Genomic DNA, 21,751 nt, shown 5'->3' with positions numbered 1-21,751 from the left:
ATAAATATGTGTTAGCAGCCTGTTTAGGGGGTACTGTGTTATTTAAAGCAGCTGTGCAAACACAGGAATCTATTTTATTTATTAATTGATGTTTTTGAGGTTTTTTTTCAATATGTGTTTAAAGGAACACACACTCTCTGATTATTCTGTTTAATCCACTGCAATGTGGCCTATATATTAAAAATTCTCCTACTTCATCAGCATTTGCCATTTTTGTATTTTTTCAAAGTGACTTTTTTTTATTGCACAATCAGCCCCCGTGGGCTATTATCCTCCCAATTCACTGTGCCGAGTGTAAGAGTGTTGTTTACAGCTTCAAACTAAAAACAACACAGCTCTAACATCTATTTTTACTACAATCTTTAAACAGTGACTTTAACCTATTCTTGCAATATATAATTTCCTAATACATTGTATATTAAATATTTCAATTATTTTAAAGTAAAGTAAATAGAAATGGACTGATAGCGCACAGTTACAGCACTTGGTTGACAAAAATAACCATATTTTCTAATATGACGTTCTTTACATGGGTACTTTTATGTTTTTGTTGTATGCTGTATATGTCAGAGGCAAAGATCATCTCCAGTACATTTTCTATTTCATTGTTGCTAATTACTAAACAAAAAAAGTAAAAGTATTGAGAGTATGAAATTCTAATTGAAAATGTAATCATTTAACTTATTTATCATCAAAAAGATCCACTTACAAATACTACTAAACATGATTTTGTATTATTTTGCTTTGCTTTTCTTCTGTGATCTTTACAAGGATATGTGGCATGGATAATGGATGGATGAACGATTTACCATCAATACAGCATGAAATATTAACTGCAAAAATAGTACTTGATTTGTTGTTACAAAAAGTTAAAATTCATACTTTCTAAAGTAACTTCACAATTCTAATAGACTACTTGTTCTCGTAGTGGATGTTTTATGATGGATGCAAAATACCAACAAAAACCTGCGGTTCCGCCACTCGTCCACTAGATGTCACTCCCTGACCGCACAAAACAAACTAAGGCGCTTTATATACATTTTTTTCTCAGTTGGAAAAGAATATATAGTAACACTAGCGACAGCCAGGCAAACAGTAAACAAGAACAGTTTGAGCATAATAAGCGGAACTTGAAGGTACCAGTACCATGTGATATACTAGCAGGATTTATTTTTTCATATTATTTGTAAATGACAAACTTTGATTAAGAAAACAAAATGTATGTTTACGTCACACATCTACGCATTGTTTTTTATTCAGTTTGTTTCAGCTTCAGTATCTGAGCTTCATCCTGATATGCACTAAGTGTTTCCTGTCTCAGCCACCAGAGAACAGCTGGAGTTGATTTAAACAAGCGCAGGAAGCGCGCAATAATGTGTGAAGTCAGGGTCTTAAGTTAAAAGCAGAGACAATACACACTAAACGCACATGTGATATTATGATGCTCTGGAGGATGGCTGGAGTCAGGATGTGGCATGCGTGCATGACGTCATTTCTCCATGTACTGTGCGCCATTTTGGAAGAAAAAAAAATCACGGATAATTTCCGTGGTCTTGACAGATCTGGACCCGAGTCTTCCCACTGATTGTGGATGCTATCTGCGTTCCGGAGCAAGCCGCGCTGGTTGATTAGGCATTGGAAGCTGTGTACAGCAAGAGCTGCTAAATGAAGCAATGGCGGGTAAGCTACTTTTGAAAGGAAGGAAGATGATCCACCTCACTTGGTGTGTGTGATGGCCTGAATCTGCAAGTTAGCTAGCCAACGTTAGCGCTGGCGAGCTAGGTGGCTAGTTGTCAAACTGTGTCACTGTCAGGTCATTTTGTCGCCGGGCGGAATGCGCAGCCGTGTCGGACTAACCGTGTGTTCTCTCCCACAGGGGTTGCAGGAGGAAATGATTTTCAGTGGTGTTTCTCTCAAGTGAAAGGAGCGATAGATGAAGATGTTGCGGAAGGTATGTAAGCTAGCAAACGTTAGCTTGTTATAGCGGTGAGCAGCTAGCTGGAGGGTGGTCTGATGATGCTCTGTGGGCTGCAGTGGAGATGCACGTCGGCTAGAAAGTCGTATGAGTTTTGTTATAAGGCCGCTATTGTCATCGGTGTGTGTGTGGTTCAACTGTTCGAACTCAGTTTCTTGTGTAAGTAATTGCATGTCGCTAGCTAAATGTGTGCTAGGTTGTGGCTAGGCTATTAAAGGGGAGCGACCGTGTCCATGACGTAAATGTGCTGCGTCCATACATTGATGAGTGACATCATGCTTGTTTTCATTCATTCATTCATATGTGGATGGGTGTGTGTGTCGGGTGGGTAAGGCTGTGTCCGTGTGTTAGATAGCATTAGCATGATCCCAGTTGTCATCAGAACCATTCATCGTGTAAACTGAGCTGTTAAATCTGGTTACGTTTGTGTCCATTTTCAGCCGACATAATCTCCACAGTTGAGTTCAACTATTCTGGAGAATTACTTGCTACTGGAGATAAAGGAGGCAGAGTAGTAATATTTCAGCATGAGCAGGAGGTAAGACTCACACGGCCAAACCAGTCTGTTCCCTATCTTATTGCGTCTCACGTTATGACCTACGACTTGGACTTGTGGTTTACCATGCTTTTCTTTTTCAGTCTAAGAATCGTCCACACCTGCGCGGGGAGTACAATGTGTATAGCACTTTTCAGAGTCACGAGCCAGAATTTGACTACTTGAAAAGTTTAGAAATTGAGGAAAAAATTAATAAAATAAGATGGCTACCCCAACAAAATGCTGCTCACTTTCTACTTTCAACAAATGGTAAGAGGCAGCTGGGCCTGTTGTTTGTTCTCAGTCACATAGTGTTTATTCCACTTGTAATGTGATTTCTACACTTCTGTAACCTTTTTGTCAGATAAAACTATCAAATTGTGGAAAATAAGTGAAAGAGATAAACGAGCAGAAGGTTACAACCTGAAAGATGAAGATGGGCGACTCAGAGACCCCTTTAGAATCACTTCTTTACGGGTATGTTTAATCACACATCACTACTGTAAGTTTTGAAGATCACGTTTTTGATGATTTCCTAAAGTCTTACCTAAATGTGCGTGTATTGTACTTTTCAGGTACCAGTACTGATGCCAATGGATCTTATGGTAGAAGCAAGCCCACGGAGGATCTTTGCAAACGCACACACTTATCACATTAATTCCATTTCTGTAAATAGTGATCATGAAACGTACCTCTCTGCAGACGACCTAAGAATAAATCTATGGCACTTGGAAATCACAGACAGAAGTTTTAGTATCCTTTTTCTTCAGGCGGAATCAAACATTTACCATCTCTGTATCCCAGTAGTCTTTGTGCATTAGAATGAAACATAATACTTCTAGTTCCTTAACAGCATGTTCCCCAGATATTGTAGACATCAAGCCCGCCAACATGGAGGAGTTGACAGAAGTAATCACAGCTGCTGAGTGCCATCCACACCAATGCAATGTTTTTGTGTACAGCAGTAGCAAAGGCACCATCCGCCTATGTGACATGCGAGCAGCAGCACTCTGCGATAGGCACTCAAAGTGTAAGTACGTCTACTGTAGTGGTTGTCCAGTTAGTGAGGAAAAACATGCATATAGAGTAACTGATTCTGAGCTGATTCCTTTTATATTGTAATGTTTTTTGGTCAGAATGATTATGAAGACTTGAGTTTTGGATCCTCTGTATACTATTATTCATGTTACAGAATATATATATTTATTTATTTATTTTAATTTTTTTTTATACACTTGAATAACTAGTTGTTTTCATATGGAACTGAGTTGTGCTAGTCCTGGAGTCCATGTTTGAAGTAGCTGTTTGAATGAGGTGTTTGAAGTAGTTATATATACAACTTGTGTTTATTTAAAGTCTTTGAAGAGCCTGAGGATCCAAGCAGCCGATCCTTTTTCTCTGAGATCATCTCCTCCATCTCGGACGTGAAGTTCAGTCACAGCGGACGCTATATGATGACACGTGACTACCTCTCCGTCAAAGTTTGGGACCTCAACATGGAGAACAGGCCTGTGGAGACGTATCAGGTGCATAAACACGTCTGTCTAGTAACTTTTGTCTGATGAGTTCATACCATTAAATAATGTGTTGTTTTAGGTAGCTTACTATTAAAAATCTTGGAAGACGGTTTGATTTTGCTTTTATGTAAAAATAGGAGATTAAAGTAACAAAACCAGAGCATATATTTTTAGCTTCTACAAATTGTTACGTTTTGAACATTTGAGTTAATGACTGTGTTTTGTTGCAGGTCCATGAATATCTTCGCAGTAAACTTTGTTCCTTGTATGAAAATGACTGCATCTTTGACAAGTTTGAGTGCTGCTGGAATGGCAGCGACAGGTTAGTGCCTTTGTTCTACCACAGGACAGAATTTCATGTGCTGCGCCTTTGTTTATGTTGCTTTGGCAGTTGAAATATGGTTTTATAGTGTTTAATTTTACTTCTATTGTCAGTGCCATCATGACCGGCTCCTACAACAACTTCTTCCGAATGTTTGATCGCAACACCAGGCGAGACATCACACTGGAGGCCTCCCGGGAAAGCAGCAAACCACGGGCTACACTCAAACCACGCAAAGTGTCCACTGGTGGCAAGAGGAAGAAAGATGAGATCAGCGTAGACAGCCTGGACTTCAACAAGAAGATCCTGCACACTGCCTGGCACCCCAAAGATAACGTGATAGCTGTGGCAGCCACCAACAACTTGTACATTTTCCAGGACAAAATCAACTAGAAGATTTGGGGCTCCAGAGGATAGGGCTTTTACCGTACCTGTGTAGTTAAGCCTACTACTTGTCTATCTGTATAAGAAGAAGCAGCCTCGTTGTCCTCCTGGTGAAGAATTTGAAAGCACGTGTCTACTTTTTTTGCCACAGGAGGTTGATCCATAGGCCTGTTTTATTTTGAGTCTGAGCTTAGGTTGTTTTTGCCTTCGGCACCAGGGCACTCAACATGCCCCCCTGACCCAGAAAGCCCAGTTTGGGTCTAATTAACGGAATGGCACTCTCTAGAGGTCAAACTCTTGAACGTTGGTGTTTGTGTTGACATTTTAAGCCTTCATTTCATGATTTAATGACAGAACTCTCGGAAGCTCCTAAATGACGTCTTGTCAAAGTTGTAACATCATTTCAAAGGTTTTGGGCCCTCTGAAGCACGGATTAATGGCCAATAAGCCTAACTGTAACATTCCCCCCCACCCCCCATTGGCCATGTATTCAGGCTAAACTACCGTTGGAAGAGGCCATGAATTTGGAACGTGGACTTGTTTCTTTTCTTCCTTACCTCCTCTTACTTTACCCCAGTCAATACGGTGACATAATTTCACTGACTGTATCTACTCAAAATACACCTTGTCATCCACATAATAAAAGAAACTAAAACTACAGATGTGTTTTTAAATTTAGAAGTATGTATTAAAACATGTTTATTGCTTTGCATGTTTTTATGTTGTAGAGAGGTGGAAATACGTCCAGTCACACCACTGTCTTTTGAGCAGATCTCAAGCAAACGTGTTATGGAAATACTATTTGGGGCTACCAGTTTCAGAACCACTGTTATAGACAACCAATAATGTGTTTGTGTCAAGAGAATAATTTCTGTTGTTTTTAAACCATGTTTAAGGATGCAGGCTGGAAAGTACATGGCACAAGATGGGGCCCAAGACAAAGGGAATTTGCAGCCTTAATACCTACTTCTATCAGTGACAGCTACAAGTTATGTCCCCAAACGTTTTACAAACCTCATGTGCATTATTTGTAAATCCTATTTTATAGAGTTATGTCCTCATATACTGCTGCTATATGTGGCTGTCTATGAAAACACGTCAAGGAGGAAGATTGCACACCGTACAGTTTATGTAATAAGAGTGCCTCCAGATCACTTAATAAGTAGGAGATTTAGACAGGCCTCATACATGTGCCCTTATTCATTTATTAGGGATATCATTCAAATTTGAGCCGTGTATTGCAAATGTGGATCTTTATCTCCATAATTGTGAATGCAGAAATGACGGCTGACAACACAAAACATATACTGATGACATTAAAACAAACACATAATAATGCATTGTCTTTGTCCATTGATTCCTAACATGGTGGCAATGTATTCACTTGTTTATTATTTTGACCAAAGTTCAATAAAATTTTAATTGTGTTCATCTGCACATGGTGTCTCTTTGATAACCAGAAACTTTCACGCCTCTGCATATAAAGGAGTTTGTAAATTCATCAAACCCATACATGTGTTTTCAACTTTTATTTTGTGTAAGGTGAATCAAATGATCCAGATCTCAGCCAGTTACCAGTAGATGTTTCCTATAATCATATTGCATAATGCAAAAGAACAACTAATAATGTTTGCCATAAACACAAGCCAATCAGGAAATTATCTGTTAAACAAAAAGATATATAAAAATGATAAGTCAAAGAATTTCCATAATTCACAGTTGATCTGAAAAAAGGTAGCAGTATATCCCGATAATGAAAAGTAATATCTCACTGCAAAAAGAAGAAGGCAATGATTTCAGTGATTCATTAGCTCCCTAATGTGTGGACCTAAAGAGCTGAAAGCAGCAATCAGTCTTCTCCAGACATGTACAACAGCAAGGAGCATGGGATTGGTCACTTGTTTTGTTCATGAATGTACCCGGAGCCTTAGCTGTCCATGCTGATGGGGACGATGTGGTGCACTCAATCATATTGGACCTTGTCATGTGACACACCTCTCTAGATCTTTAAAAGGTCCCGTTTTAAGGCATGCCAATATGGTCGCAGCTGATAAGGCTTTGCAACCCATCACCATCTCACCTAGTAGGTGTTGTGGGAGGTTAGGCGCTTCCCAATATATATTCTAAAAGAAAAGAGTCAAACATTAGAAATGTAATGATTCTGTATATGCTTTAGATACAAATTACCATTAACAATAAACAGAATGTCCTAATAAGGTAAATGACATTCTCTCATTATTTTAGATCAATTCTGACATCTACATTAAAAATCCCCATCATAAAAGTCCTTCAGCTTTGCCACCGAAGTACTGAAATGCTACCAGTTAGACATTAAATGATGCTGCTTACCCAATGCCAACAGCAAGTATGTGAGAAATTATTAACGAGGGAAGGAAAAGCTTCAGAAAATCAGCAGACAGAACCCCTCCCTTCTTCATGACACTGGTGTTCCTAATGCTGAGCGAGGTTGAGCGCTTACGGTACCTCAGCAGAAGCTCCCTAGAGAGAAGCACATGAATTTTTCATTGTGGTGAATACATTAAAGTAAATAAGAGCCACTTTAATGTCATACTAACGCATAAGCTCAACCAGACGTTTTTAATTTTTGACTTGCCATTACAAATCATGCCATAAAATAATAATAAAGCATGAGATTAGCACGAGAGGGTTTAAGAATTTCGTGCTCCTGTAACTACTTCCACTTTTCACTTGGCAGTTGCTCTGAAATTGTGTAACTCCAGCTTTAATTTTAAATGCTGCAGTAATTATATCAAATAAGAAAACTTGATAAGAAAATGAGGAGATTACACACTTTGGTGGATTGTTCTCAGGCCGACTAGACCAGTCCCAGATCCAATCAGCATTCTTCTTCATCTGGTTCTCAACTTCCTTTCGTCTTTCTTGGAAATCTTCATCTGACTAAAAACACAGATTGCGGATAATCAGATGCTGTGAGAACACACCAATCGTAAACTTGGTCATCACAGATTAAGAGATTAAGAAAAGTATCTTGCTGTATTCCATTACACTAGTACTTTCAAAGAGCCTGGAGGTTAAAGCCGGTTATACCTGTGAGCTGTTTCCCTCTGAACCTCTCCACACAAGAAGGGGGGTTGGTGCCCTTCGCGGGCTGTTGAGGAACACACAATTACACCAAGGAAACTTTGATCACCGTTTAAAAAGCGTTATTACGACACACATTAAACCCGTGTGGAGTCCCTCTTTTAAAACAAACCTGTTACACAGAGAGCTTTCTCTGGAGCTGCTTCTCCCCGACTCATGCTGTGCGTCTAGCAGCATTTTCTCCAGGTCTCCATCCTGGGACGACGTGGAGATGTGCTCCTGGCTTCCATGATGACTAGTGGTTTCAGAGCCAGTGCCGCTGTAGTGCAGCTCAACCCAGGAACCTTAAAACAAAGACAAAACACTTAATGGGGCCAAGTGGATCCAGCATCGACACAAGCTAGCTGCATTACAACAACAAGCTAAAAGGGGATGTCGTTGGCCTGACGATATTTAGATGTTGCAAGATTGCAATAGAGCTTTAATAACTACTGCATTACGACCTGTCGTCTTATTAAAGATTTTCCACGTTGTGCGTTATACTATTCAGAGAGGTTGTCAAAGCTAAAAACAGCTAAAAGTCCGCTTTACACGTCGATGGTGTAGCTCCAGCTTTACAGATATTTCTCTCTCATGATCACTCGTGTTCCTTCGCTGTGGGCTGGCACTAGCCTGATTACTGCCATTTACCGTTTGTACTTTACCTTGCAAGCTCTCGTCAGATGAAAGGTCTTTGTGGGTCGACATTGCACTAGTGATTTCCCGCAGCTCCCCGCGTTTATAACGTTCTGGAGACCCAAACGTAGGCGATATGATGGCGAAATCCCTGCGAGCAGCAGTAGCCCCAGCGGCCACAATAACAATGACGCAATATTGTGTTTATCTCAAACGTGATTGGCTGAGAAAGGAGGCTACGCGAGGCACGCGCTGCCTGTACACATAAATGCGCGTGACCGTTTACGGATATGCGCATTTAGCGATCCAAAAAACAAGAGAAAAGTTTTATTATATATTTGTTCAGCGTTGCATTATTTTCTGGATGAGGACACCCACTTAGATCATTAAAGGCACAGAGATCTGGACAGAATAGGTGTGTGACGTTAAGACAACTCATTAGGATAAGCTGTGGCAGCAGTAGTACTATGTGAACAATGCTCTATTAGTGGCATTGAAAGCTGTGTTTGCCAGCAATCTATTTATTGCATCCATTCAAGAAACAGCGACAGGGACTTGAGTCTTTCAACTTTGTTCATTATATATTGTTGAAAGGTTCATGTTCTCTCTACACACTCTTCTCTCTATACACATGAAATATTTTATTAGATGGAAAAAATGTATGTTTTTGTATGTTTTTACATACAAAAACATACAATGTATGTTTTTACATACAAAAACATACAATGTATGTTTTTACATACAGATTTAGCAACGTTTTCTACACCTTCCCGCGGAAGTACATGAAACGACCTGGTGTTATCGCGAGATTATCCTTCATTCGCTTCCGGTCGGCTATTTGTATATGAGACGAAGGGGAACATTTTGTTGGTCATATAAGCAGTGGGTTAGAAATATATATCTAAAAACTCGACTTGTTATTTGAAAACTACACATCAAGGTAAATTTAAACATATTCACTTTTTGTTATTGATTCTCGGCCGCTCGCAGCCGACATTAGCCGTCGTATGTTGTGTCGACGAAGGCCGATCCAACTTGCTAACGGTTTTGAGCTAGCATTAATATTACGTCTTTTAACGATTAAATGCTTATTGTAGTTTATGGAGTAACCAGTGTTTGGTGAATTGTGCATTTAATAGATATTACAGCAGCACTTCGTTTGATCAGGTGAACTTACAGGATAGCTTTTGAAGATGTTAAGCTTTTGGATCATGTGTTAGCTAGCGTTAGCTTCTGTAGAAATCGCTGAGCTTCTTTGTTGTTACACAGATGTCAGAAGATTTGGTGAAGCAGCTAAGCAGCTACAAAGCACAGCTGCAACAAGTAGAAGTCGCTTTGTCTACAGACGAAGACAACGAAGACCTCCGCAAACTACAGAAAGATTTACAGGTCAGTTTGTTTGCTTATTATTATTATTAACAGCAGACCTTCAATCTGTTGGCTGTCAACAACAATCTGTGGGTTATTGTGACTAATACAACAATGTTTCAATATATGATTGTCTCAAATTTGATGTATTGTTAAAAGAAAGACCTTTTTATAGTTTTGAGTCAAATGTATGAATTGCCATACTATGGGACATTTTTGACATTGACATTTCTGAATTGGGTGTTTTTCTATAGCTCTTATGATCTTTTTAAGATTAGCCAAGGCATGCTTGGCCAGTGACTTTTTTACTTTTTGTTTTATTGTCAGTTTTTTCAGCCAGGTCTTTTAGAAAAAAAGTGTTTTCATCCTTAATGAGCCTCTGTTTTCATTGGGTTTCTTTTACAGGAAGTCATAGATTTGACAAAAGACCTCCTGTCCTCACAGCCTGCTGATAGTGCGTCCACTATTCAAGGTTCAGACAAAGTCCCTGTGAAGCATGGCTGGAAAGTGGGTGATGGTTGTATGGCTGTGTGGAGTCATGATGGACAGTGAGTGTCTCCAGCCTCTTCTCACTAAAACATCATATACGTCACAGCAGTATAATCTGACTCACTTGTCTTAACAGTGTGTTCTGTAAGACCAACTTACTTGTTTTAATACATGAATAAGATATGTATAACATTCATTATTATTACTATTAATATTTCTATTTACAAAAATCTATTTTTATCTTATTTTGTCTTGACTTATTTCATGAGTAGTGAAAAGTCCTAATTCTGTTGGCTCATTGGAACTATTGTATTTAGTTGATCATAAAATGCACACAAAGTAAAGACAGTAATATTTGTTACTTAAGATGAATTGATCAATATGCAATAATTTATATTAGAATTTCATTTTAACAATAAGGTTGAGTCTTTGGTTAATACTCACCTGCTTACAGACGTGATTCTTCCACAGGGTATATGAGGCTGAGATTGAGGAGATAGACCATGAAAATGGAACAGCGGCAGTCACCTTCTCTGGATATGGGAATGCTGAAGTGATTCCTCTGCAGAACCTTAAAGCAGTTGAAGAGGGGAAGCGTTCTGAGAAGGAAGGGGGCATAAAGCCCAAATCAAAGTATGTTCAAAGTCTTGCAATTTTATTCACTGTGCATACAGCCAAAGCATTTTGACTTCAACTGTACATGGGTTATTAGAGATATTTTATTTAGCTTTTTAGGATCAGCTTTTTTTTAAACATAGAATAAAATGTCTAAAATGCTACAAAACCATTACTACAGAATATCTTTCACTCTTTGGAATTCTTATATGCTTCTCTCTCATTGTAGATGACATTGGTTAGTAAATGTGTAATAATTCTATTCATATAATCATTAAGTGCAATATGTTTTGTGTTCATGGTCAAATAGTTTATATCTTTTAAATGATTATTGTTGTATGCGTACATGAGACAATATGTAAAGATCTCTCAACATTGTCTGTATTTTTCAGAAAAGAGCAGGTAGCAGAGCAGAGAGAGTATAAAAAGAAGAAAGCCCAAAAGAAGGTACAGAGGATGAAGGAGTTGGAGCAGGAGAGAGAGGAGCAAAAGTCAAAGTGGCAGCAGTTCAACAACAAGGCCTACTCAAAGAACAAGAAAGGACAGGTACAGTACAGTGCCTTTTTTGAAGTCCAGTTTTTATTTTAGGGTCTGAGAAATCCATGGTACACTAAGCAAAACATGAACACTGCTAACGTACTGTACATTATCCTTTCCTCCTTGAAGTTTTTTACCAGTTGAACAGTTAAGCAGCGTCTGCTTATAGTGAGATTACACTTTATGTTTAAGCTAGCCTCTTAGTGGTGGGCGATATGGTCTTGAAGTTGTATCACGATATTTAAAGAAAATTTGAAAAGAATATTTCTGACATAAGATGTACTTAAATTATATAAAAATGAAGGTAAGAAACTACAATTATCAAAATATGTGCAATAAAATTATGCAATTTGTTATTAAGCTAGAGTTTTATGTTTACAATATTTATTTTGTCATTGTCTTTTTCTTTTGGCTGGGGGTCCACCTAGCTCTAGCAATTTTTGCAGTATTTCTTTTCTAGTTTTCCATAATTGGAACAAATCAGATGTCATAGTATGAAAACTTAAAGTAGCGATCATCTCTGTAAACTAGTACAGTAGTACACATAAACAAAATACTGATGACTTGACTGCAGTTAATTGTTCGTTTTGTCTGAAATGCAGCTTATCTGTGCCTTTGTGTGCCTTCGTAACCTAAATACGTTGAATATAAATGCGTTTCTCTCTAATTAACATATCACAATATGACAGTTTTCTTTCATGTAAAAATGTGTAGGAGTGTTATCTTGGGCAGTATGATATAGTACACGTCTAGCATACCTTAATGACAGTAAGATACTGTAGCTATCAGCTAAGATTTATAGGCACTAATGACTCTCTGTTTTGTAGGTCAAGAGGAGCATATTTGCATCCCCAGAAAGCGTAAATGGAAAGGTGGGAGTGGGAACATGTGGTATTGCAGACAAGCCAATGACCCAGTACAATGACACATCAAAATACAATGTCAGACATCTAATGCCACAATGACCTAATATATTCTGTACATATTAATTCACTGTATACCGGCTGTATCAGTGCTTTCCTTTATGTTTATACAAGATTTAAGTTTCAAGTAAAGAAAGCTTTGAAAGAAATTGCTTGCACACAATTGTTAAAGATATTGATGTAGTTTTCTTATATATAAAGTCTAGGTACAACAAATTAATCAAAGTAGAAGGGATTTCCCTGCATTACAAGGTCAAATGCTATAACAGAACAGAAAATGGTGTTTTACTAAAGCTGTAAGAGCTGCAGTTTGTGTCCATGTGACCAAATACCAGATAAGATGTGTAGAGACACACCCTTGTAAATTTGAGGCTTGATTTTAAACACTGTCCCGTTCTTGGTTTGTCTTCACATCAGTATTTGTATTGGTTTGAGATGGCTGAATTTACATTTATTGCTGTACATATAACAGTGAAATAAACATTGTTTGTGTTTTCCCATTTTGTAAAAAAAACTGATTCCATCTTCTTTCAAAATATTGTTGTTTATGTTCTTTGCGGTTCTCTCAGATCCTGTAGGTGGCAGTAAAGCTTTGTACCATTGTTGGCTCAACACAATAGAAGTTGTTTTTCAACTCAACCCCAACCACAGCAAGACACTGAAGGCAGCTATTAGAACATGTCAGATACTCTAAACAAAGACAACATTGGTTCATGTCTGGGTGGAAGAGGTTTATTAAGATTCCAGGGTCAATTATCAGGAACTGTAACAAAGTATTTGCAGGGGACCAGCAGCACATGTTTTGCAAAAAGTCACCTTGGATGGCTGATTGAGCACAAGAAAAACATTCTGGGCTGTGCTTCAATATACGTCCTTAACAAAAGTCTTTTTCATAGTGCATTTTAGTTTCCCAAACCGGTTGGGGGGGAAAAAGACCTGTAAAAAGGAACTTGTGCAAGAGTCATATAACTATGTTAAGACACAATTTGGTGGTGAAAATGCAAATACATGGTCATATTAAAATGTCTTATTTGGTTTTATGGATTTAAATGGGTTAGCAGTGCAATTTGTGTGTCAAATATACATTGAATTTTTATGGGAACTCTTAAATGTCAATATTTAACTGCTACAACACAAAAGAACACAGTATTAAATTTAATTTACAAACCAAAATTAGTGTGTGTTGTCCATGCTACAGACATTTTTAAGACATGCCAATCCAAAGCACATAACAGCATGATTAGAGAGGCTACATTCAGTACACATGCACCATATCGACTTTTTTTTTTATCAATTACAATCTTTTTTTTCCTTCTGAATATCAACTGATACAGCAATGGAACAAGTAGGAAATTTGGTAATGGACGGACAATATAGTGTGCTAAATGCAGCCAGTGTTAAAAACTGTGACACTTGGCAAATTATTGCTTGAGCCGTGTGCTTGGATAAGTGTGGGTTGATCGTTAGTGTGTAAATAAAACTGAAGTTCTGCACAGTGTGTCAGAGAGAGATGTCATTCTTTGGACTAAATGCATGATGTGTTAAATTGGTTACACTGGATATGATTTCAGTAGGGTTTCATTGTATGTAGGAAAAAAAAAAGACAAAAATATTTTTTTTTCTCAAGTATGACTGGGACCTAGCTACAGTACAATTAAATATACCCAAAATAAATACTATAATCATATGCTAAATAAATTAGAACAACAAGGGTGGACTACTCCCCTTGTTAGGTTAGGACTGGTTCACTTGAACAAAGAGACAACACCACATGGATCAGTGATGGTTGTGGGTCCTAAAGCAGAAGTTAAGAAGTGTTCTAAACATTTTTTTCAAAGTAGACATGTTCGCCCTTGCTACTGCCTTGCGCTCTGACAAGAAGTGCCTTCTGGATGTATCATCCAAAGAAAAAGGGCAATGTTTTTTACAAGGCAAGTGAAGCAAACGTTCTGAATTGTAAGCTTTTAGCTGGTATTGGATTTAGTGTGTTTTTGCTGGTTTCAGAGGATCAACTTGACTAAAGGTAGGAGTTACCCCTTCAGTGTTCAACACTGGTGCGATCGTAGGTTGTTACGGATTGCAGATTTGGTTGCTTCAAGCTGGTAATGGATAAAGGGACATTCAGGACATTGGTTAAGTCAAGTCTGAACAAGTGGAAACAGTATATTGCCAGAGATGTTGGATTTGAGGCTGCTGCGTGAAATGCAGAGGAGCCCCCTGGGTTCGGAAAGGAGACCGTTTCTAACCTTTTTGACAGAGTTGCACTTAAGGCTGGTTCTTGGGTAGAGTAGACGTTTCGTTTGTCAAGGTAAAGGTGGGATTGAGGCTGGTTCTTCTTCTGAAGACAGTCGAGATAGGCTGCAGGGGAGACCGGAGCTGTAGTTTGAAAGGTGAAAAGCCCTAAAGACTGCAGCTGAAGTGAACGCGCCGGCTGGTGCTTTAAGCGGAGAAGGCCAGTTTTAGACTGCACGTGGAGTAGCCCTCATCGCTGGCCGAGCTCTGTTGGCTGCTGTGGTCGTCCACGTCACTCGCACCACTGGTGCTTACGCTGTCCATTTCTCCATGGGAGAACTCAGTGCTTTCTACGTCCACTTCGATTTCCTCTGCTCGAAAACAAAAGACAAGTTGTGTGAGAACGAATTTCAACGATTGACGTCCAAATAGTGTTAACAAGCAAAAAAAAAAACAGCACACCTCTATCCGACTCTGAGCGGTCAGAGTCCATCCGGGAGCCCAGGCTGTCCATACGGACCCGCTCCCTGTCCCCGTGGGTCTGCAGCAGGGCTAGCTGCCTCTGCAGGTGCCTCTGCTCCCTCTCTAAGGTCTCCAGCTGGTGCTGACTTCTCCGGTCCACCTCTTCAAGTTTCTAAGAAGAGGAAAGCGCGTAAGCCTACAGACGATCCTGTTATTTAGCATGTGTGGACCCGCTGTGACCTAGTGCTTCCGTGAATAACTTTGTAAGAAATATTAATTATGATTAACCGTAAAGTGCGGCGCATGAATATGAGAACGGGGCGGCGCCACATGATGTGGCATCCTCTGTGCCTTTTAATTAATTATGCATCATGCAAGGACAGCAAGTAGCTGGTTGGCTTCCAAAGTGTCTCTGTAATGTGGCTATAATTGAAAGTTGCCTGGAAGGAAGAGGCTGAGTGACTGATTTGTGGGTAACCGTATACAGAAGATTATAAAGGTCATGTGTAATTTATTTTGGCCACCTCAGCTGTGACGTGTTTGTTTATTTGACTGTAATTTCTGCTTTTTAAGAACAACAAAGCCTTCACACTTTCTGTAAGGAACATGTTTTTCCAGACCAATTTCAGCTTCTGTGCTCTCCTGCAGCTCAGCAGAGGATGTTTTCCTGAGCTTCATGCTGGCTGCACCTGTTACACCCTTTTACTCTACTACACAGGCTGGTTCTAAAAATACAGCACAGCAGCGTTCGCCAGTCACGTTTCCTGGACTTCAAACCGACAAGTCCAAAGTCAACAGTTGACATCATAGGTACTTTGTTCATTACCCCCCACTGTGATAAACTCCCACAGACTACTGCCGAGACTACTTTCATATTGCAGCCCTTACTCTTCCATCAAGTGATTTCCACAGCTGGGGCCTGCACAGGCTGGGCTTAAGAAAATCAATTTCAAAAAATGATACGAAGCGTTGAGTCTTGGATGCTTTGATGCTGCAGATTCATTTGAGCATATTGTCTGTCTTGTGTAGTTCAGACAAACTCTGTGGTCAAGACCTACAGTCAGTGTATTTATCTTACATTATCCCATAGCATGAAAGACAGAAAAGCTAATGAAAACCTCACTAAGGATCAACATCCTGAAGAGCAAAGCCGTGGGAAAAGCCCCGGGAGATGTGAGTTCAAAGGGATGAAAAAACTGAAATCACCAAGCAGCAGCCATGATGGCTAAACGCCGAGGCCATGGTGCCTCGAGGTGCAGTTCATTTAATAGCCAGAAGAAAACTGACTGTACACACACGCCTGGAAAATATGTCTCATTTAGCCTTCAGCCGTTAGTAAAAGTAGAACAGCTGGTATCAGCTCTGTGTTTAGTGTAGCCAGCTAAGATGGGTCTCTGTCACACATCCATCAATCAGGTGAACTGGACCTTGGGCTTCATTGACTTTTCTAGACTCTGAAGGTTAAGCTCCACCAAGAGAAATACAATTTTATTCTGAAACCAAAACAGGATTCTTTTATTGCCTGGTGAGGCTTAAATCTTCATCACCCTGGATTCAAATTGGGTCCAACAAAGACATCAAATAGATTCCATGACCCTCCCTTGTATATTAAAACCCTTCCCAGTAGTGCTGCAGGTCTATATTTCCCGTCAATATAGCATCAGTTTTTACTCAGGACCTGATATCTCTCACTCCTAGACGCCTGTGATCAATGGGCAAACATTTCGCTTTGAATCGTGAGTATTTCCAGAACAGACATGTTCGATGCCTTACATTACCGCACCTTGATATGTGCTTTGGCCTTGTTGAGCAGACCCAGCGTGGTGTGCCGGCTGCAGTCTGGTCCCAGAGGGATGAGGGACTTCAACCTCTCCAAACACAGGCGGAGATGTGCTCGTCTGCGGGATCAGACACAATCAAGAACGTGGTTAGTATTTAGTGATGGAATACCCGGGAGAGCATGCATAATGCATTATAATTACATCTGACAGGAAACTGAACAATGAATCCCTACATCACGTTTGATTAGACCCAAAAATGTAAGACAATTAATTGTCTTAGTGATCATGTTAATATCTAATCCTTCACAAGCTCTGGATCTGTGCTCTGAATAAATGCAGAAACGGGGAAAGGACATTTACTCCCCATTCAAATAATGGAGAAAAATGTAGGTCAAATTATGATGTCATCCATTCTCCCTGCATTGGCCACCATTTTGGAATAAAAAAAATCGCACAGTATCAAAGAAGCATGTTTTATAAAGATTAATATTGCAAATCAAGAGTGTCCCACCCATGGCTGCACAAGTAATTTTTGGAGAAGCGTCCTGACATTTGTTTTCTGCTCAGGGCAGATGACGCCTCATGCTGGAGCAACAGAAGCAAGCTGCTGCTGTTAGATCTGCAGCTGGGAATCTCTCAGGAAGGAGCCCCGTTGTCTGGAAACAGACGGTTCCCGTTTGTCCTCCAGGAACAGAGCTGCTCTGAGACAATGTCACACCTCCCTTTTATTTGCCTTGCAAAATGCACACCGCTATCATGTGGTGTAGGTAAATTCCAGATTCTTGATTAAAAATACAGTTTTTGAGTCTTGGAATAGTGGTAATTTGATTTATAGACCTGCAGTACATGTTGTTTTGAAATGTGTGGTTAATGTATATTTAGCATTGAGCCAAGATGTGCAACCTCTGCAGAACAGAGGAAGATTCTGGTGTATCAGATTGAAGCGCTGTTTGGAAACAGCTGGTTGTTAAGATAATCTACGTGTGAAGCTCATTCTCATTGCAGCAGATTAAAGACTGTGCAGATTCACTGTAACACACTTTTATGTGTATTATGTATACGCAAGAAACACTCAAACTGTGAAAGAGCAATCACTGTAAACATTTTGAATGTTAGTTGTTCTTAGCTTGTCGTACAGGTTTCTGCTGCACTGTTTTGTTTTCCTCACCTGTTTTTTTCCAGCTCATTGTGTGCTGACCTGTGGAGAAGATAAATAAACAAAACTGTTATACGCATTGTATGAAGCAACAACATAAATGGCCTAGAATCTAAAACTCCTAAGGACTGTTTGAGAGGATGTAGCATTCAACTAAAAACACACAGCCCACTAATTAAAACCATTGTCACATATATTTCATTTGGAACGCTTATTATAACATCTTCTTACCTATTGTGGATATTGTCCAATTTCCTGTTCTTGAATTTGCGTTGTTTCTGTTGATGTGCGGTCTGAGCAGACGGGTATGTTGATGCATATCCATGCTCACATTCTGGTAATAAAAAACAATGAAGACAATTAAATATATAAGAGAATTTAAAACCACATCTTATAGAATCGGTGGCAACACAAACTTTACACAGACTGACAGTATTTCAAAAATATGTTCACATAAATTGACTCTTGATTGTTTTTGATTGATGATGTAATCGTGTTTCGCGTGTGCGTTAATGGAAAATCTTGTGAAGTAGCCCTCGAGTGAGACTGTTGTCACAACACATTTCTATTCCACACTGGCTTTAACAAAAACGGCCTACATTTCCCATGATCCCTTCCTCCCAGTAACATATGACGTCAGACGTGAACTAGACTCTGATTGGCTGTGCGCGCCAACTCTCGCGCTGGGAACATGTGTCTCAGCCAATGAGAACGTCTAAATTTGTTCCATGTGGAAACCATGTGAACAACACATACAAGGAAGCAGCAGCTGTCCCTGAAAACGATAGCTCGGCTTCGAATCTGATTTTTTAATAAGAGAACAAAAAGTAAATCGCACTTGCAGTTCACACAGAAAGCCCGTATGTGGGATATTTATGAGTGGACGGGTTATTTTTAAGCGCATAATCGCGAATGAAACTACGATAAACCGAGAGAAAAGATTAAAGGGAACATTTAATGACTGAGAGCACATTTGAGCAGCCTACGTATATGCATTTAAAGGTGCACATTGTATTAAATACATACATACAGTCGGGCCTATTTCAGTTCTCGTGGTTTGGAAAAAAACTGTTTCAATGGGAGCAGAACATCTAGCTGCAGGCGGTTGTGCAATAAAATATGTCTCTGTCAATGAATTTGCTTCCGGAATAGAAAATGCAGCAATTGTGCGACTACTTTTCCTAGGTTGTCGTATAGTAAGCGTAAAGCCGACGAGAGAGCAGGCTTTCGGGAGCAGGTGAAATATCACTGGGCCAATTCATCTGTGCGCTGCGCGTCTTTTGTCGCCTTCGCCTCTATTGTTGTCTGCTCGGCGCATTACGTGGTAATATCCCCTACAGCCCGTGTTCACTTACTTCCGTTGTTCTTCTCGACATTTTCTATGTAATTCGCCGCATCGAGCAGCACTTGCACGTTCTTCATAAAAGTGCCGATTTGGTCCATTGCGGAACATTTGGAGTATAAAACGTCGCTGAAAGAATAGTCGGACATCTCTCCGAAATCCTGCTGGTCCATGGACGCATCAGACTCCGACAGGACCTCCTCGGGCTTCAGATCGCTTTGCTGCCGCATATACTTTACCATTTTTACTTTAGCCTTTGTTTGGGCTTGGACAAATAAACAGCGTCTGAATGGCTTTCCTTGTCCAGCCTGTGCACAGAGCGGATGACTGAAATGAACTAGGCTGGGTGGAATTGCAGTCTTTAGCCTCAGCCACTTGCCCTACTTGATGGATAATCCCTCCCACTAACGCATGCACATTGCATTCATTGTCAACTGTGCCATTATAAATCCTCATTATCAATACTGCTGGGGAGACATAAATAACACACTCATGTCCAGTGACATTTTGAAACAACGCCGGCTTTTATCTGCTTCAGCGTTGCTATATTTAAATTCACATCAGGCTGAGTAATTATGGAAATGAAAAGCTTCCTGTTACAGTTATGAGTGCAAATGCATGGGAAGAGACTTGATGAAGTGAAAGGCATCACGGCCACATGACAATAAGAGGAATCAATATTGCAACCTGCGTGTCAGGGACAGCTGCCAGGGTTGGTCTTAGTTATAAATATATAATCACTGTGTGGATAAAGGGCCCGAAGACAGTAATGCTTTAATAGCAAAATATTATTACTCCTCTGCTTGTAATGTTCAATTAACATCTCTGCACATCTATAGGGAGACGAGTTATAGAGGTTAGAATACTGCTGGTTTATATTATATGGTACTTTAAAGTATAGTTTAATGTAGGAGAGTGTGTACATAGAGTATTATTTATTTACTCTCCAGATTAGGGCACATTGTCTCATTTGCATAATCACATTCTGAAATGATTAAAAGTCGTGGAAATGAATAAACTAGTTCAAATTATGGCCGTCCCTCGTCCCTTAGGGGCTGTTTCCAGAATCCAGCAGAATTTAAGCGATAACACAAGTGACAATAATTTACCAAACGTAGAAGTCGTAATCCCATTGTCAAAAATACCCTTGAAATTGAATTGAATTCTAGCTCGATGGCCGACTTCTGCTGTTCTCTCCACAGATTAAGAAGTCATTTTGCCCCACATTGTGACTGATAGAGGAGGACAGACGGGAAAGGGCCTGCCTTTACAGGGCCAGCCATGCGTGCAGGGTTGTGTTGTGCCTCTGAGACAATGGGTGCAGATGGCTGGCCCACTGCAGATGTGGCCAGCTCTGTAACGGACGCCTGTGAGAGAGAACACCCTCCCATGGAGTCCATTTCAGCTGCCTGGCAAGGCCTGACGCACTCAGACGCTCCTGAACACAGGCTCCATGCGAAGGTGCCTCGTGAAGCTTTGCACGTTATCGTTTGGGAGCAGTTTCCGTCCAACGAAATCCCGCGTTGCAGGGGCATCGGCCAAATACTGGTTTTAAATCTACAGCCGTCCACGTGAAGGAGGACGGAGAGATGCAGCCAGACTCGGACAAGGGGGGGGGGGGGGGGGGGGGGGGGGGGGGGGGGGCTTGGAAACTCACAGCGACTCACAGGAAAAGGCTCATCTTTGCTGAGAGACTGGACGGGCTGTGCGTGGAAAGCTGACCCGCTGAAGGTTGGTGTAGAATGTGACCTCAACTGTAGTAATCTGAAAAGCCTGAGGATTACACCAGCGGCTCGGCTGTCACAGAGGAGGCGCAGTCAACGCAGCGGAGGCGCGTGCGCGCGTGCATGCGCCCGTGAAGGAGCGGGCCGAGCATCCCATAGTTGCACACAGCAGCGCGGGCTAAGCTCGTCCAGCTGGCGGGCCGTCTCGGCTCCTCTGGCGCTCGCCGGTGGTCCGCGGAGGTGAGCGTCTCGCACGAGGCATTGTTCCGTGGGACAATGGCTGCACTTTGCCCCGAGGTCACAGCAGCAGGCCAGACGTGTGTCACCTGCTCCTTAGTGCTGTCAGAGGACGGCGGGCTCAGCGCTAAGCCTTGTCATCTACACATTGTGAGGAGCTGTCACGGCCCTTTTTTTAGCAGCCCCCCCCCCCTTTATTATTTTCACGACAAAACAAATCCAATTAGGATTTAAATTTAAAATGTTTACATTTGCTACAGCTGACTCGCCTGTAGGTCCACGTCTTCCCATGCGCTTACCTTTGACCTTATGGCACCTTATGGTGAAGGTGTTGGCACAATGGAGGTGGCGTAGGTCCACTCCCCCAACATGAACACCTGTTGGCGACACCAAATCCCCTTTGTCTTCACAGCC

General features: G+C 40.6%; 4 protein-coding genes across 4 annotated transcripts; 2 read left to right on the top strand and 2 right to left on the bottom strand.

Annotated features, from left to right (window-relative positions):
* The first annotated feature begins 1,445 nt into the window (after positions 1-1,445).
* On the top strand, positions 1,446-6,170 carry ppp2r2d (protein phosphatase 2, regulatory subunit B, delta). The gene is made up of 10 exons (XM_029175622.3): positions 1,446-1,680; positions 1,877-1,951; positions 2,416-2,513; positions 2,615-2,780; positions 2,875-2,987; positions 3,086-3,263; positions 3,376-3,540; positions 3,867-4,036; positions 4,258-4,349; positions 4,463-6,170. Exons 1-10 carry the CDS (start codon positions 1,674-1,676, stop codon positions 4,740-4,742), a joined length of 1,344 nt encoding a protein of 447 aa, XP_029031455.1. The 5' UTR covers positions 1,446-1,673; the 3' UTR covers positions 4,743-6,170.
* A 77-nt stretch (positions 6,171-6,247) lies between these two features.
* Positions 6,248-8,659, bottom strand: bnip4 (BCL2 interacting protein 4). The gene is made up of 6 exons (XM_029175626.3): positions 8,501-8,659; positions 7,969-8,140; positions 7,803-7,863; positions 7,546-7,652; positions 7,083-7,232; positions 6,248-6,856 (listed from the first exon to the last, which is right to left on the bottom strand). Exons 1-6 carry the CDS (start codon positions 8,541-8,543, stop codon positions 6,814-6,816), a joined length of 576 nt encoding a protein of 191 aa, XP_029031459.1. The 5' UTR covers positions 8,544-8,659; the 3' UTR covers positions 6,248-6,813.
* Positions 8,660-9,259: 600 nt separating this feature from the next.
* On the top strand, positions 9,260-12,903 carry smndc1 (survival motor neuron domain containing 1). Its single transcript, XM_029175625.2, has 6 exons — positions 9,260-9,411; positions 9,741-9,860; positions 10,245-10,387; positions 10,800-10,961; positions 11,336-11,489; positions 12,308-12,903. The coding sequence occupies exons 2-6, from the start codon at positions 9,741-9,743 to the stop codon at positions 12,443-12,445; spliced, it is 717 nt and encodes a 238-aa protein (XP_029031458.1). The 5' UTR covers positions 9,260-9,411; the 3' UTR covers positions 12,446-12,903.
* Positions 12,904-13,119: 216 nt separating this feature from the next.
* On the bottom strand, positions 13,120-19,762 carry LOC114870664 (max-interacting protein 1-like). The gene is made up of 6 exons (XM_029175624.3): positions 19,390-19,762; positions 18,266-18,368; positions 18,047-18,076; positions 16,881-16,995; positions 15,098-15,269; positions 13,120-15,006 (listed from the first exon to the last, which is right to left on the bottom strand). Exons 1-6 carry the CDS (start codon positions 19,616-19,618, stop codon positions 14,843-14,845), a joined length of 813 nt encoding a protein of 270 aa, XP_029031457.1. The 5' UTR covers positions 19,619-19,762; the 3' UTR covers positions 13,120-14,842.
* Between the last annotated feature and the right edge of the window lie 1,989 nt (positions 19,763-21,751).

The sequence above is a fragment of the Betta splendens genome, chromosome 15, assembly GCF_900634795.4.
Source record: "Betta splendens chromosome 15, fBetSpl5.4, whole genome shotgun sequence".
In the NCBI taxonomy this organism is placed as follows: Eukaryota; Metazoa; Chordata; class Actinopteri; order Anabantiformes; family Osphronemidae; genus Betta; species Betta splendens.
This window is presented reverse-complemented; position numbering and strand designations above follow the sequence as displayed.

Excerpts from the sequence above, each read along its gene's own strand:
- ppp2r2d (XM_029175622.3), top strand. Across the intron at positions 2,781-2,874 it reads CTTTCTACTTTCAACAAATG|ATAAAACTATCAAATTGTGG; the intron begins GTAAGAGGCAGC and ends CCTTTTTGTCAG. Across the intron at positions 4,350-4,462 it reads TGCTGGAATGGCAGCGACAG|TGCCATCATGACCGGCTCCT; the intron begins GTTAGTGCCTTT and ends TTCTATTGTCAG.
- bnip4 (XM_029175626.3), bottom strand. The coding sequence starts at position 8,543 with ATGTCGACCCACAAAGACCTTTCATCTGACGAGAGCTTGCAAG. Across the intron at positions 8,141-8,500 it reads ATCTGACGAGAGCTTGCAAG|GTTCCTGGGTTGAGCTGCAC; the intron begins GTAAAGTACAAA and ends CTTTGTTTTAAG. Across the intron at positions 7,653-7,802 it reads CAGAGGGAAACAGCTCACAG|TCAGATGAAGATTTCCAAGA; the intron begins GTATAACCGGCT and ends CTGTGTTTTTAG.
- smndc1 (XM_029175625.2), top strand. The coding sequence starts at position 9,741 with ATGTCAGAAGATTTGGTGAAGCAGCTAAGCAGCTACAAAGCACAGCTG. Across the intron at positions 10,388-10,799 it reads GTGTGGAGTCATGATGGACA|GGTATATGAGGCTGAGATTG; the intron begins GTGAGTGTCTCC and ends ATTCTTCCACAG. Across the intron at positions 11,490-12,307 it reads CAAAGAACAAGAAAGGACAG|GTCAAGAGGAGCATATTTGC; the intron begins GTACAGTACAGT and ends TCTGTTTTGTAG.
- LOC114870664 (XM_029175624.3), bottom strand. The coding sequence starts at position 19,618 with ATGGTAAAGTATATGCGGCAGCAAAGCGATCTGAAGCCCGAGGAGGTC. Across the intron at positions 15,270-16,880 it reads AGGCCAAAGCACATATCAAG|AAACTTGAAGAGGTGGACCG; the intron begins GTGCGGTAATGT and ends TCCTCTTCTTAG. Across the intron at positions 15,007-15,097 it reads CCGCTCAGAGTCGGATAGAG|AGGAAATCGAAGTGGACGTA; the intron begins GTGTGCTGTTTT and ends GTTTTCGAGCAG.